Here is a 13,983-nt window from a genome sequence, read left to right as displayed (position 1 = left end):
CCTGCCAAGATGGAGGCACTGAGATGAAACAGTTCTTGTGCCCTGTAACCTGGTGTTCAGTTAGTTCTGGGTGGGGTTACACTCTCCCTGAAAGAGCAGCCAAGCCATTTGGGGGCACCTCCTTGTTCCAGCATTTTCACTTGAAGCCAAATGTCTTTTACCAGCTTCAGTTGGTTCACTGAGCCTGGTGATTCCTAGACAGAAATAGGCTTGCCACTGCGATTCCCACTCTGGTAGCCTCTCAGCTGGGATATTGTGATGTGTTACACAGGGTTGTCCTTAAAAGACAACCTAGAGGCTTCAGTTACTGAAGAATCTGGCTACCAGACTTTTGCCTGGTGCAGTCAGGGTTGCTTATATTACTACATTGACTGCCTATTCAGAATCCAATTTAAGGTGATGGTGTTCTCAAGTGCTAAATGGCCCGAGGCATTTATCTGAGGGAACAACTCTTCTCCTACCAGCCTGCCTGTGTCTTCTGTAGAGGCCCTTCTTCAAGTACCCTCTTCAACAAAGGTACATTATGTAGTCACAAAGAAGACAGCTTTTTTCTGTGGTATTGGCCCAACTTTGGAATGCCCTCTGGTGCTGTCCAATGCTGCAATGAAATCTTTTTGGCACCATGTTAAGACCTTAAGGACAAAAGAACGTAAGAAGAACCTGATAGATTAGGACAGGCATCCCCAAACTTAGCCCTCCAGCTGTTTGGGACTACAATTCCCATCATCCCTGACCACTGGCCCTGTGAGCTAGGGATGATGGGAGTTGTAGTCCCAAAACAGATGGAGGGCCGAGTTTGGGGATGCCTGGATTAGGCCATTGGCCCATCTAGTCCAGCATCCTGTTCTCACAGTGGCAAACCAGATCCCTGTGGGAAACAAGTGAATGGAACATGAGCACAAGAGCACTCTCTCCTCCTGTGGTTTAGGTATTATAGATGGAATTGTAGATGGAACTGCCTTCTTTGTTCCTTTAGCCTGTCTTTTATCTTGTTTATTGTTTCTTTTAAAAATGAATGTTGTGTTCAAGGAAGGAAAAGTCTTGATCACAGTTCAGAGCATTTGAGGAGGCATGAAGTTAGACCAGTGCAGTGAAGGAGGTGGCTTGGAGAGAGGGTGCATGGTCTGAGGAGAGTCCCAAGGACTGGACAGAGAACCCAGGCCTGAGGTTCCCCACTCCTGATAAACAGAATCAGGCCATTAGTTCTACCTAGCCCAGTTTGAGGTTCTATCTTATACTGTAGGGCTTTATAATTTAAGGATGGATAGATGTAGATGTAGATGTAGATGTAGATGTAGATGTAGATGTAGACGTAGATGTAGTTGTAGAGATGTAGATGTAGATGTAGATGTAGATGTAGATGTAGATAGATATAGATATAGATAGATATTCTGTTTTACAATTTAAAATATCCCCTTCTCTTTCCATGATTCATTTTACATACCATAAATCCCTGCATATTTTACAAAAACTATACCATTCAGGATTCCATTATTGCATCCATCAAAACTCGTTTACAATGTTGAATTTATCTTAATGCTGCCAGTGTTTCAGCTGTACACAATTATTTCCCATACATTTTCCAATCTTCTTTAAGTGTATGTTCTTCTTGTTCTCTTATTCTATATGCTAAGTCTGTGAGTTGTGCATATTCTGTCAACTTAAGTTGCCATTCTTCTTTAGTTGGGACCTCACTTGTTTACCATTTTTAGGCTAACGAAACACAGGCCGCAGTAGTAGCATACATAAATAACCTTAATAATTATAGTTTTAAAACCATATGCCATATCATGTTTTTGCCCTTCTCAGGACCTTTAAAGGCATTTTCACACAAAGCTTAAATTACTTTTGAGCTCTTATGCAAATGTCTCATCATACAGAAAATAAGATGAGAGGCATCTGCAACGATAATGAGTTTTCTGGACTATGTACATTATACCTTCAGACAACAATTCCAGTTGAAACATGAATCACTTAAAAGGAACTCTAAAGCAGCTTTGGCTTGAATCTTGATTGTAATGTGAATGCGAAACAATTCCTAGCCATAATGCTAATCTCTTTGCGGATGCTTCTCCTAGACCTCCTTTTTCTGCATCAACATCAGATAAACATTAACACAAAGCTTGACATATGAAAACACTCTAAGCCACATGTGTGCAAATGTCACAAATGGGTCACGAGTGATCATTCCTTTACATGAGCAGGTGGGGGCACTATTTGCACATGATCCATTGACGGGATGGCCACACTACAGCATTAGGTAAAATAAACATCTTCCTGTAATAATGGGAAAGATTTGCATGAGAATTTGGAAGCACAGATTGCTGGGGAGGGCACCAGATCTCAAGGAGCTGTCAGAGAAACAGAATGTGCTAAATTGCTCTGCACCAACCCACCACATGACCTCTGGCAAGTTCTTTCCACTTGCCATGCCAGCAGCACAATTGGGCTTTATGGCCTCTGACCCCCCAGGGACTGGAAAGGGTCAGGCGCTGTTTGCTAATCATGGCGAAGGTCCCAGAAGTGGCAGATGCCTGTGAAGAACTACGATCAACAACACACCAGGAGGGAAGAGCTAAGAGTTTCTTCTGGCCCCATCACTCAGTAGTGTCACCAACAAGGGGCCCAAACAACTTGCTTACAGCCCAGCTGAGGTACATGGTGTGCCCCCAACAGAACAAAGGGAAGAAGAGGCCCTTTCAATTGCATCATGTTTTTGAGAAAACCAGGTTTCCAAAGATTTGGGGAGAGAGTTATTTCCATGATTGCCAGAGGGAACAAGAAACACAGAATAGGTTGTTATTAGTGGACTAGCCTCTACTGGTCAAGACAATGCAAGTTGCAAGATGGAAAGGATTGTAACCACAGAACAATGGGTAGAATTTGATGTTGTGTTAAGGTGATTGTTCCATAACAGCAAGCATTTCAGCTGGCCAGACACAACAGTCCCCCCTCTCCTGTCCCCATGCACTGTTCTCGGTGATCTCCCCCACCCCTAGGGCCATTGGGGGGGGGGAAAGCAATATTGCACAAGCAGAATTCCTTGCACAGGGATTCCACTGATGGGATTTGTTAAATGAATCCCACCCAACATTGCTGAATGCTTGGTTGAATAGATAGCTGTGCTGTCTGTGCCATTCAAACCTGTGCTACTTAAAATTACATTGAAAACAAAGGCAATTACAGGCAGCCCCCAATTTGTCAGGGGTTCCGGTCCAGGTCATTGCGTGCTTATGTGAAATCATGTGCAATTGAAACACTTTGTTCCACCCCCGCACTGCCCCACCCCACCCCATTTCCCCCTTTTAGGGATATCTTTTATGACATTCCCGGGTCACTTCTGGGTTCAGTGCCATGTGCAGGTGTGCAGTCACTCATTATCGGTCGCACCTAAAACAGGGGTTTTCTGTATATGAAATCTTATTCAGTGGATTGTGAAATCTCCTCATTCTTCTTGCTGAATATTCCATGTCCTTAGCAGTGAAAGGACGCACATTTTCCATAAGGATTATCACATGGGATCTGTGAGCATTTTTATCTCCCAACATTTGAAATTTGTCTGCTAATACTGTGTGTGTGTGTGTGTGTGTGTGTGTGTGGTTATCAGTAGTGAGGAAAAGATCCATGGCACATGCTCAGAGGAGCTCTAATCTTTCTATTTTACTTCCCATTTTCCAGAATGAGGCACTCCTTGCACATAATAATAATAATAATAATAATAATAATAATAATAATAATACCTTTATTGTCAGTGTCCAACCTGTGTACAATGAAATTAACCGAGCCTCCCTCCCCCTCACACAATCAATCAACCAATCTCATTGCACTCTGTGTGCTTGTCGCACAACACATATGGCTCAATTTAAGCCCCGTCAGCATGAGAATATGCACATAGTGTAATGTCTGAACTCTACCACTGCTGAAGGGAACTGGCATTTTTTCTCCTTAGCGCATGGTGGATGAGACAATAGTACAATGGCCAAGCAAGAACAATGCATGCTAAAAAGCCAAAGCTCAATCTCTGGCATCTCCAGGTAGGATTGGGAAAGAATCCTGTCTAAAACCACAGAGTCTTTGTCAATCAGCGTAGACAAAACTGATCCAGATTGACAAATGGCCTGATTTAGTATAAGACCGCTTTATATGGCTGTGTTAGCAAAGAATGGAAGAAGAAGGAAAACTTGGTTAACCATTCATTTGTTGGCTCTTTTCCAGCTTGGCAACAGAAGCAGAGCCAAAGACCCTGAAAAATTAGCTTTAAGCATCTCGTTTACTCTTCTCCTCCCCCCCCCCAACTTGGGGAGGATCCCAGGCATACTGTGTGGTCTCATTCCACTGCTCATTGAGCCAAATGGCTCCGAGTGCCTAGGCAAGGCCTTCAGATCCAGATTCTGGGCAAAATGTGGTCTGCCGGGCACACATTACACAGTTGCCAGAAGGTGAACCAAGTGCAAACACAGCAAAGAGCTCCTAAAAATAGAAGGCTATATGCAGGGCAGAAGGGAATTGAGGAGGCAGTGTAGCTTTTGAGCGCTGGAGTAAAGAAGGCTAAGATCTCCCTCTCCATTAATAATAATAATAATATAATAATAAATTTTATTTATATCCCACCCTCCCCGGCCAGAACCAGGCTCAGGGCGGCTAACATCAAAATATAAATACATTAAAACATAAAATTCAGCAATCGACTGAAATACAGCTTAAAATCGGATTAAAATCACATAAAATCAGAGGCAACCCACAAATTATAACTATAGGGGTTGGGAGCCTTATGTACTCACCAGGCTCAGCTATTTATATGACCGGGTGAGAAGAGTTAAAGAGGCCTCTTGTATGCAGGGTTCTGTAAGAAGAGAGGGGTCAGACTGGGCCCTGACCAAAGGCCCTGTGGAACAGCTCCGTCTTGCAGGCCCTGCAGAAAGATAGCAAAGTCCCGTAGGGTCCTGGTCTCTTGCAGCAGAGCAGTCCACCAGGCTGGGGCTAGAGCTGAAAAGGCCCTGGCTCTGGTCGAAGCCAGTCTAACCTCACTGAGGCCGGGGACCTCCAAGATGTTATTGTTTGTGGACTGTAAGGTCCTCTGTGGGGCATACCAGGAGAGGCGGTCCCGTGGGTACGAGGGTCCCAGGTCGTATAGGGTTTTGAAGGTTAGACCCAGCACCTTAAACCTGATCCTGTACTCCACTGGGAGCCAGTGCAGCTGATGTAGCCCTGGATGGATGTGGTCCCGTGGTGAGGACCCCATAAGCAGTCTCACCGCGGCATTCTGCACCTGCTGGAGTTTTTGGATCAGCTTCATGGGCAGCCCCGCATAGAGTGAATTACAATAATCAAGCCTGGAGGTGACCATCACATGTATCACAGTGGCTAGATCAGGGCGAGAAAGGTAAGGAACCAACTGCTTAACACGGCGGAGGTGGAAAAATGCCGCCTTTGGTGTAGCTGTAACCTGCACCTCCATAGAGAGGGAGGTGTCGAGGGTTACACCCAGACTCTTGACAGAAGGTGCTGGCACCAATTGTGCCCCAGCAAGGGATGGGAGTTTGCCCCCTAACCCCATGTCGTCTCAACCCAACCAGAGGACCTCTGTCTTTGAAGGATTTAGCTTCAACCAGCTCCCACGCAACCATCCAGCCACAGCTTCCAAACATCTGGTCAGTGTATCTGGGGCTGAATCAGGATGGCTGTCCATCAACAGATAAAGTTGGGTGTCATCAGCATATTGATGACAACCCAGCCCGAAACTCCAAACAAGCTGGGCAAGGGGGCACATAAAGATGTTAAAGAGCATAGGGGAGAGAATTGTGCCCTGTGGCACTCCACACACCAAGGGGTGCCGCGACAACTCCCCTTGCGCTACCCTCTGTCCCCAACCTGACAGGAAAGAGTGCAGCAATTGTAAGACTGTGCCCTAAATCCCCATGTCTGCAACACGGTGGTCCAATAGTTCGTGGTCAATCATGTTGAAGGCTGCTGACAGATCTAGAAGAATCAGCAGCCCAGACCCGCCTCGGTCTAGCTGCCAATGGAGATAATATGTTAGGGCAACCAGGGCCGTCTTGGTCCCATGTCCAGGGTGAAAGCCAGACTGGAATGGATCCAAGGCCAATGTTTCATCCAGAAACCTACCAAGCTGTTCGGCAGCTGCTCTCTCAATTACCTTACCCAGGTACGAAAGGTTCAAAACCGGGCGGTAATTAGATAGATCTGAAGGATCTAATGATGTTTTCTTAAGAGCGGGCACACTACTGCCTCCTTCTACTCCCCTGGGAATGCCCCCCCACCGGGAATTACCAACCCATCAAGCAATGTAGTCCCCCATACATCTCTGCTAAGAGCGCAGCATATGGTCAGTTCAAGGATGGAGTTTAACAGCCACTCCAATCCCACATTCATGTTGCGTCAATAAGCAGGTTTGGGAGTATGTGCTTGCCAACTTATCATGCCACTCATGCACAGAGTGCGACCTATTTATAAAGACGGAAAGTGTCAACACCTAAATACATTATACCTGCCCTGCACTATATTTGTGAGGCCTGAAGATCACTGATCAGGAAATCAATCCCACTTTCTATAAAACACAAGTTTAGATATTTGTGCCTTTAAAAATATATAAAAATGTTAGGGCCCAAGAAACTCCCTGCCACAATAACTCAGTTTGTCAATGTGGCCTTTGTGAGTGCAGGTTCTACAGCAGAAAGCTTATCAAAATGAATGTATGCAGCCCTGGAAATTAGAGAAGGGGTGGTAGTAATGGTAACAGTGTGGAATGGCAAGGACAGGCAATCATGGTTTACAAATCAGCTATGAGCCAGAAAGGTTGAGACCCACAGAATTGTGGTGATTTGCTAATCAGTTCAATATGAGAGGAATTCCATGCTAAAGGAAACATGTCAAGAGAACATCCATCAATGGAATTGCACAAATCCAAGCTAAGACTCTGCATTACGCCATCCAAGTAGAATCTCACAGCTTATTGTAAGGGGGGAGATCATAGAGAAAGAACGACGACATTCCTGCCACCACTATGAGGAGACACTGGGCTTTATGCTTTGAACAGCATCTGGAATGGGCACTAAGAACAAGTAAAAATTCTCAGAGAGGCCCAGACCAATGCCAATTTCATCTCAAGATGCATTAGCAAAAATGTAAGAGGTATACAGCCCTCATCTGACCTAAAGCAAAAGGAATTTTGAAAGCAAGTATCCATCTGTGCTATGGGCTTCAAAGCAGAACCAACCAGCATTCATCCAATGTGCATCCGGTCACATACATACTTTTGCAAGCATTTGTATGCACATTTACCGCAATGATGTGCATTTTAAACATATTGTTTGGTGGGAGAACTACACCGTAAAATTCAGAGAAGTGTAAATTTTGAAGGATAGTTGTGTTTCATTTTGTATATTGGTTTGAGAACTGCAAATAAGGTCATTTCGTATTAAAGTGCAAACAAATCGAATTTCTCCTCCATCCATAATCCTCCATTACTTTACAGAGCACATTCCAGCTCTTGAAACCATTGGTATGGATATAAAATTGTATAACCCATCTCATATACTTATGTAATAAGATGCTCAGAGTACCAGCATTATCTGGTGTCAGCAGCATCTTTTGTGGGGACACTTTCCTCACCCAACTTCTTCCCTACATAGATTCAGAAGGCCTGCAGAGTTTTCATTTTTAGGAGATCAGTTACTTAATTTTCTTGTTGGCATTTGGAGACACATGAATTTTATACCAGACTTAAGCGTAAGTGTTTCATAACTGTTATTTACCCTGCTTATAGTTATTGTTAACTAATTTTATTGCACTAACAAGATGGTATTGTTTTAAATTGTTGCATTAACTGCCCTGAGGCTTTTCAAAGCATGTGGCAGGATGTACATTAAAAAAATAAATTAATAACAGATTTCCCCACACCTGTTCACTTTCACTTTTAAACCTTCCTCTCAACACCTCCTACACAAATAAAACTGTTACAGCTAAGATTGCTTTAGGGTATAAGAAATATAATCCTTTTTCAAAACAACCACCAGAAAATGTTTACCTAGAACACACCCTGCAGTTGGGAGGTTGTATTAATTATAAACTCATCAAAGGCAAAGATATGTATCAGCATATATTTCTCTACAGAATGGAGGATTCTGTATCTGTTGTAGGGCAGAGTTTATCTTATCACAGGACTAAGTAAGGCAAATGTTTGTGCATTGACACTGCTGATAATTGAATGAAGATGAGATTCAAGGGGTGAAAGAGCAATTAGAATACATAATAATGTGACTAGATGTTTCTGCTCTTTGTCAGTAGAGCTGTAGGGTTTGGGGTTGTAATTAAACAAGTAACCATGGGACAGATCATTTTTGCATATAATGAGTGGAATCCAACACAGCACTAATTCTCTTGTTCCATGCATCCCCTAACTCAGTTCCAGAGATTCCCTCAGCCCTCTGGCACAGATTTCGGGGAGGGCATGGGGCTATTAGCCAGGGGGGCTATGTCCTACCTCTAATGTCATTATACCTCTGAATACCAGTTACTGCGAATCTCAGGTGGACAGAATGCTGTTGTGCTCATGTCCTGGCTAGGGTTTCCCACAGGAATCTGGTTGGCCATTGTGAATACAGGATGCTGGACTAGATGGGCCATTGGCCTAATTCAGCAGACTCTTCTTATGCTCTTAGGATCCTGCTGCACAAGCAGAAACCTTTGTGCTGACATGACACAGTAGTTGAATAACGCCCAGTACAGTACCTGTGAAAGGGGATGAGGAAAGGTTTCACACTTACCTTGGCAGTGGCTCCGATTCAACCTTTTATATCCCTGTGGGCATTCAACTTGCCCATTTTCAAACACTGGGTGAGCTAGATGGAGAGGAGAAAAGAAAAGAAAGCCTTATCAAGGGTGGAAAAATTCATGGTACAAGGCTATATTCAAGTTGTGTCAAATCTGAAAGGCTACGGGATTTGGCTGGAAGCCCCACTAAACAGCTGACACTCAGGCAATGCTTCTGCCACAAGAGATACACCAGGTGACCTGGCCAGACAGATTGATGGAACAACCAAAACAGGGTAAAGTCATGGGGAAGAAATGGGTGCCATAGGCAGTGGCGGAGTTTCATGCTTCGGCACTGGGGGGGCGGAGAGCAGGTGGGGGCAGGGCTAGCGCGTGTCCCAGGGGTGTGACGCTGCCTGCGGGGGCATGGCGCCCAGCATGGGGGGGCAGCCACGATGGCACCCCACTGGGATCGCGCTGCCGTGGGCGGTGCACTCCCCCCACACTCCTCTTCCTCTGCCAGTGGCCATGGGGGAGGAGCATACTATACTCTTTATGCTCCTATTGACAGCTCAGGTTTAAACTAGTCCTGGACCTGAGACAAATGATATCCCTCCTGTTGACTTCAATGGGAGGGGAAGGAATTTTAAAATAGCTGCATTGATGACCACCTTGCCCACATTGCACCGGTAGAGCATAGAGTATATATGTAACTCAGCACCCAATTGCACCATATAATCCCCAGGATATAAACCATACCTAGGGAAACCACAACTCAGATGATCGGACAACTAGTATGATCTCTTATGATCCTTTCTCTGATCTCAGCCCATGTAGTGCTTACTTAAGAGCTCACAAGGAGGAACAGGGAGAAATAGCATTTTGCATGAAGAGGGAGCACTCTTCTCCAGAACGCACCCAGCAACTTGAGAACTTTGCTAAAACCTATCTTCCTAGAACTCTAAAAAGTTTTCTGCCTTGAGACTTCAAACACAAACACCCAACGTGAAAGCACAATTGCTGTGATTGCCTTCCATGTCTTCCTTGGTTTGCAGTATATGAATACTGTGTTCTGTCTGGTCTGAACTGCAATGCTCTAACACTGTTTTCCCCAACAGTGTGGAACAGATTCTCCCACACACAAAGAAGGCACTCATTCCCAAATGCTGGTAAGCCCTCTGTTGGCAAAGACCAGGTATTCTATTCCAACAACTGGAACCGATGGCCAAACACTCATGAGCATGTTTATCTTGCAGGATGAAAGCTCTGATATATGCAGTAGAACAAGGGAATCAGCCACACTTGCGCTTGCCCTGCTGCTCTCCCCCTGGGAAAACCCACTGTTTACAGCTGAATCAGAGCAAACGTCAATATCTGTTTCTCTGGATTGATATTTGCTCTGATTTAGCACTAAAGACCAGGTTTTCAGGGGGAAGTGGTTGGACAAAGGCAAAACCGCCCGGACTTGTGCTTTCTAGGCACAGGACAAGAAGAAGTGTTGACAAGTCCAAGGTTTGCCACAAACACAGGGCAGAATTCAACTAAGTAAGTTTTGCTAGCAGGAGCCTGCGCAAGTGATCCTGCTGGGGCAGCAGGGCTCTCCCCTATTGAGGCGTGGAGAGATTGCACCTGTGACAACATTTGTGACAAGTGATGTCATTTGTGGTAAGTGACAAAATCCCATGGCTCCTGCTTAAACAACCTGAGAATTGCTCTTTTGCAATGGAAAAAAATGTTCAAATAATTAAGTTTTTTTAAAAAATGAGGTAAAATAATCCTTATTCTTTGAGGATTAAGCAGTCCCCTGCTGTTACCACCCAAGCATAGGAGCACCCATGACGTAATAACTGGTTACGTCTTCCTGTCGTGTGTTCACTGCCATATTTGGAGAATTGTCTCTCCTTCACAGTTTACCTCAACAAACACCAATGTAGCCAGGTTGTGAAGCAGCTCTTAATAAAAATAAATTGTAGAAGTTTGAACATCAGGTACAGCTTCCAGAGGCTATGCAAAGCTCCAACTATTGAACTGAATTAGGCAAAAGTAATAGCACAGCTTTCACAGAGGTTAGAAATAATAGGATCTTAGTGAGGGGATTAGTTAAAGGTAAAGGTACCCCTGCCCGTACAGGCCAGTCTTGCCAGACTCTAGGGTTGTGCGCCCATCTCACTCTATAGGCCGGGGGGCCAGCGCTGTCTGCAGACACTTCCGGGTCACGTGGCCAGCGTGACAAGCTGCATCTGGCGAGCCAGCGCAGCACACGGAAACGCCGTTTACCTTCCCGCCAGTAAGCGGTCCCTATTTATCTACTTGCACCTGGGGGTGCTTTCGAACTGCTAGGTTGGCAGGCGCTGGGACCGAGCAATGGGAGCGCACCCCGCCACGGGGATTCGAACCGCCGACCTTTCGATCGGCAAGTCCTAGGCACTGAGGCTTTTACCCACAGCGCCACCCGTGTCCCGAGGGGATTAGTTAAGTGGCAACAAATAACCTCTTAAGGTAGCTATTATTGCTACCCACATCAACTCTGAATTATCTGTTAAGAACAGTGACAGAAATTACTCTCACTCACCTGAAAGTAATTTTGTGGCTGAGATTAGAGGACCTAAATGTTTGCTCCACTGAGAATAATAGTGCCTAAATAACGAATAATAATATTTCAGAACACTTTACTTTGCCCCTTAGATGACCAGAGTACATTTGCTCCGTGGACCCTAATACAGATTTCACTGCGATTGTTTCTATTTCTGAATTTAATAATGTAACAAAACTGAGAGGATTGACATTACTAGTCTAGAGCATATGAGGCAGCTGGCTCTTTTAAATATGTTCTCTGCTTAAAGGGCTGTAAAACATTTTTCTAAAAATGAACCATATCTTAATTAAAGCAGTGATGGTTGATATTTCAGCGTTAGTACATCTGTACTTTTAACAGTTGTATAGATGAGGGAATGTTGGCAGGTACGGCTTGCCAGGTTGCTGTGCTGAAGGGATTGGAAAAGCTTCACCTGCCAGAACTCCCTCATCTGTGCAACATTTAAGGGTACTGGATCCCTAAAGTTGAAAGATTGGTTTTCAGTTTCCCATACATATTTTTGAGAAGAGCTGAAATGGAAGAGCATGAGGAGGATCGGCAACAATGTGTTGCAGCGTAGAGTGCTCCTGTTCAGTGTCCTCAGCAGTCAGCAATGGTGATTGGTGCCCATTGGGACTGGTGGGACAAAAGGCAGGGAGACCAACAAGAGGTGGAGCCAATGTCAAAGAGAGGCAGAGCTATTCCCTGAATGATCGTAAGTAGGACAGGATGCAGGTGGAGGCTGGCTAAGGATAGGCCGTGCTGTCAACCAGACTTCCTTTTGCGCTGTGTTTCTAGACACAGGCTCAGTTTCTGAGCATTTCTCCCACCCCGCCGGTACTTTCCCCATGAAAACCTGCTCTTTACTGCTGAATCGGAGCAAATAGCATTCCACAGAAAACCCAAACCATTGTTTGTTCCAATTCAGTGTTAAAGAGCAGGTTTTCCTGGGGAAAGGGCTGGGGCAAAAGAAAAGAGATATGGGTGCGGGTGATGCTGTGGGTTAAACCACAGAGCCTAGGACTTGCCAATCAGAAGGTCGGCGGTTCAAATCCCCGTGATGGGGTGAGCTCCCATTCCTTGGTCCCTGCTCCTGCCAACCTAGCAGTTCGAAAGCACGTCAAAGTGCAAGTAGATAAATAGATACCGCTCTGGCGGGAAGGTAAACGGCGTTTCCGTGCGCTGCTCTGGTTCGCCAGAAGTGGCTTAGTCATGCTGGCCACATGACCCGGAAGCTGTACGCCGGCTCCCTCGGCCAATAAAGCGAGATGAGTGCTGCAACCCCAGAGTCAGCCACAACTGGACCTAATGGTCAGGGGTCCCTTTACCTTTCTGGAGCTTTAATGCTCAGACCTGTGTCTAGAAAGTGTTACATTGTCTAGAGCTGACTGAGCACTCTGGAGGAGACAACAACTGAACCTGCAATGAACATCGTGCACACGTCATGCACAATGGGCCCCCTCAACACTGAGGGGGCTGGCTGCCTTCCAACAAATATTGAGGGGGACAGGGTGTCTGGGCACACCTGGCAAAAGGTAAGAGTGGATGAGCCCTGAGGTTAGTGGGGGAATGATCCATTTGTCCTAATTGACCAGGTCCCATTGTCAGCCAACTATTTAAACAGCAAGCCTGCTAGCAGCCTCATACCCAATGCTGCTCAGGAATTCTAAGAAACCCCAGAAAAGTCAGCGGAGTTTTGAAATCAGTGGTTAAAATCGGTACAGTTTTGAAAGGTTCAGTCTGGCATCTTAATTCAAAATGGCATCTAACTGTATCCAGACAGATGGAAACCAGCTCCTAGATCTCAAGAGCCATCATTTAAAACAAAATGGTTCTGAACTATTAAGAGGTGTCCAAATGCATAGTGAAAAGACCACTTTCCAAAATATATAGCAGAAGATGTTGGTTTGATGCTAGTTTAACAAGCATGGCTGCTCCCAGAGAATGTTGGGGACTGTAATTTGATGAGGGGAGATTACCTCTTTTAATCTCTCTCACATTCCCATTAACAGAGTAAATGGTTATTAAAAGCAATTTAATTCTGTGGTATACATAAAGTTTGTCCTGCGACCAGAATTTGGGACTTCACAGAATGAGCTGGGCTTTCTGACCAAGATTCCTAAGATATGTTGTAGCCCTTCTAAAAGCTTAGTCTTGTTCACAGATTCTGTAGAACATGTTACCAACACAGAGGTGGAGGGGAGGCCTCCTCAATTATCATTGTGAAAGAAAATGGTATGGGGAAAGGATCACAGAGAAACTCCAGTATTGCCAGTTCCTCAGTGGCTTAGCTATACTTTCTCTTGCCCCGCTGCTTTCCCCAGAAGAAAACGACTCTTTAGTGTTCCATCGGAGCAAACAGCAATTCAGGTTTTCTTCAGGTTGACATTTAGCACCAAAGAGCGGGTTTTCCCTGGGAAAGGAAAGGAGCAATAGGGAAACCGCTCAGACCTGTACTTAGAAAGCACAGGGGAAGCAGAAAGCAATTTGGAACTGTGCTTTCTAGACATGTGACAAGCGAAAGTGTTGATGACCCCATGATGAGTTTCCAAGCATTCCAATAGTTTGGAACACTTTGCCTTCTAGTCAGGAAGGTACATCTAACGATCTGAAACGCCTTCATAACTCATAAATCA

At 45.0% G+C, this 13,983-nt stretch overlaps 1 protein-coding gene across 1 annotated transcript in view; it reads right to left on the bottom strand.

Moving 5' to 3' along the window:
• LTBP2 (latent transforming growth factor beta binding protein 2) overlaps positions 1–13,983 on the bottom strand; it is a 139,338-nt gene that overhangs the window by 43,318 nt on the left and 82,037 nt on the right. The window contains exon 9 of the mRNA XM_053379419.1: positions 8,787–8,861. Within this exon, the coding sequence (XP_053235394.1) occupies positions 8,787–8,861 (75 nt within the window). The remainder of the gene's footprint in view (positions 1–8,786; positions 8,862–13,983) is intronic.

This window comes from Podarcis raffonei, chromosome 1 (genome assembly GCF_027172205.1).
Source record: "Podarcis raffonei isolate rPodRaf1 chromosome 1, rPodRaf1.pri, whole genome shotgun sequence".
Taxonomy (NCBI): Eukaryota; Metazoa; Chordata; class Lepidosauria; order Squamata; family Lacertidae; genus Podarcis; species Podarcis raffonei.
The sequence above is the reverse complement of the archived record's forward strand: the minus strand, read 5'-3'. Positions and strand labels throughout refer to the sequence as shown.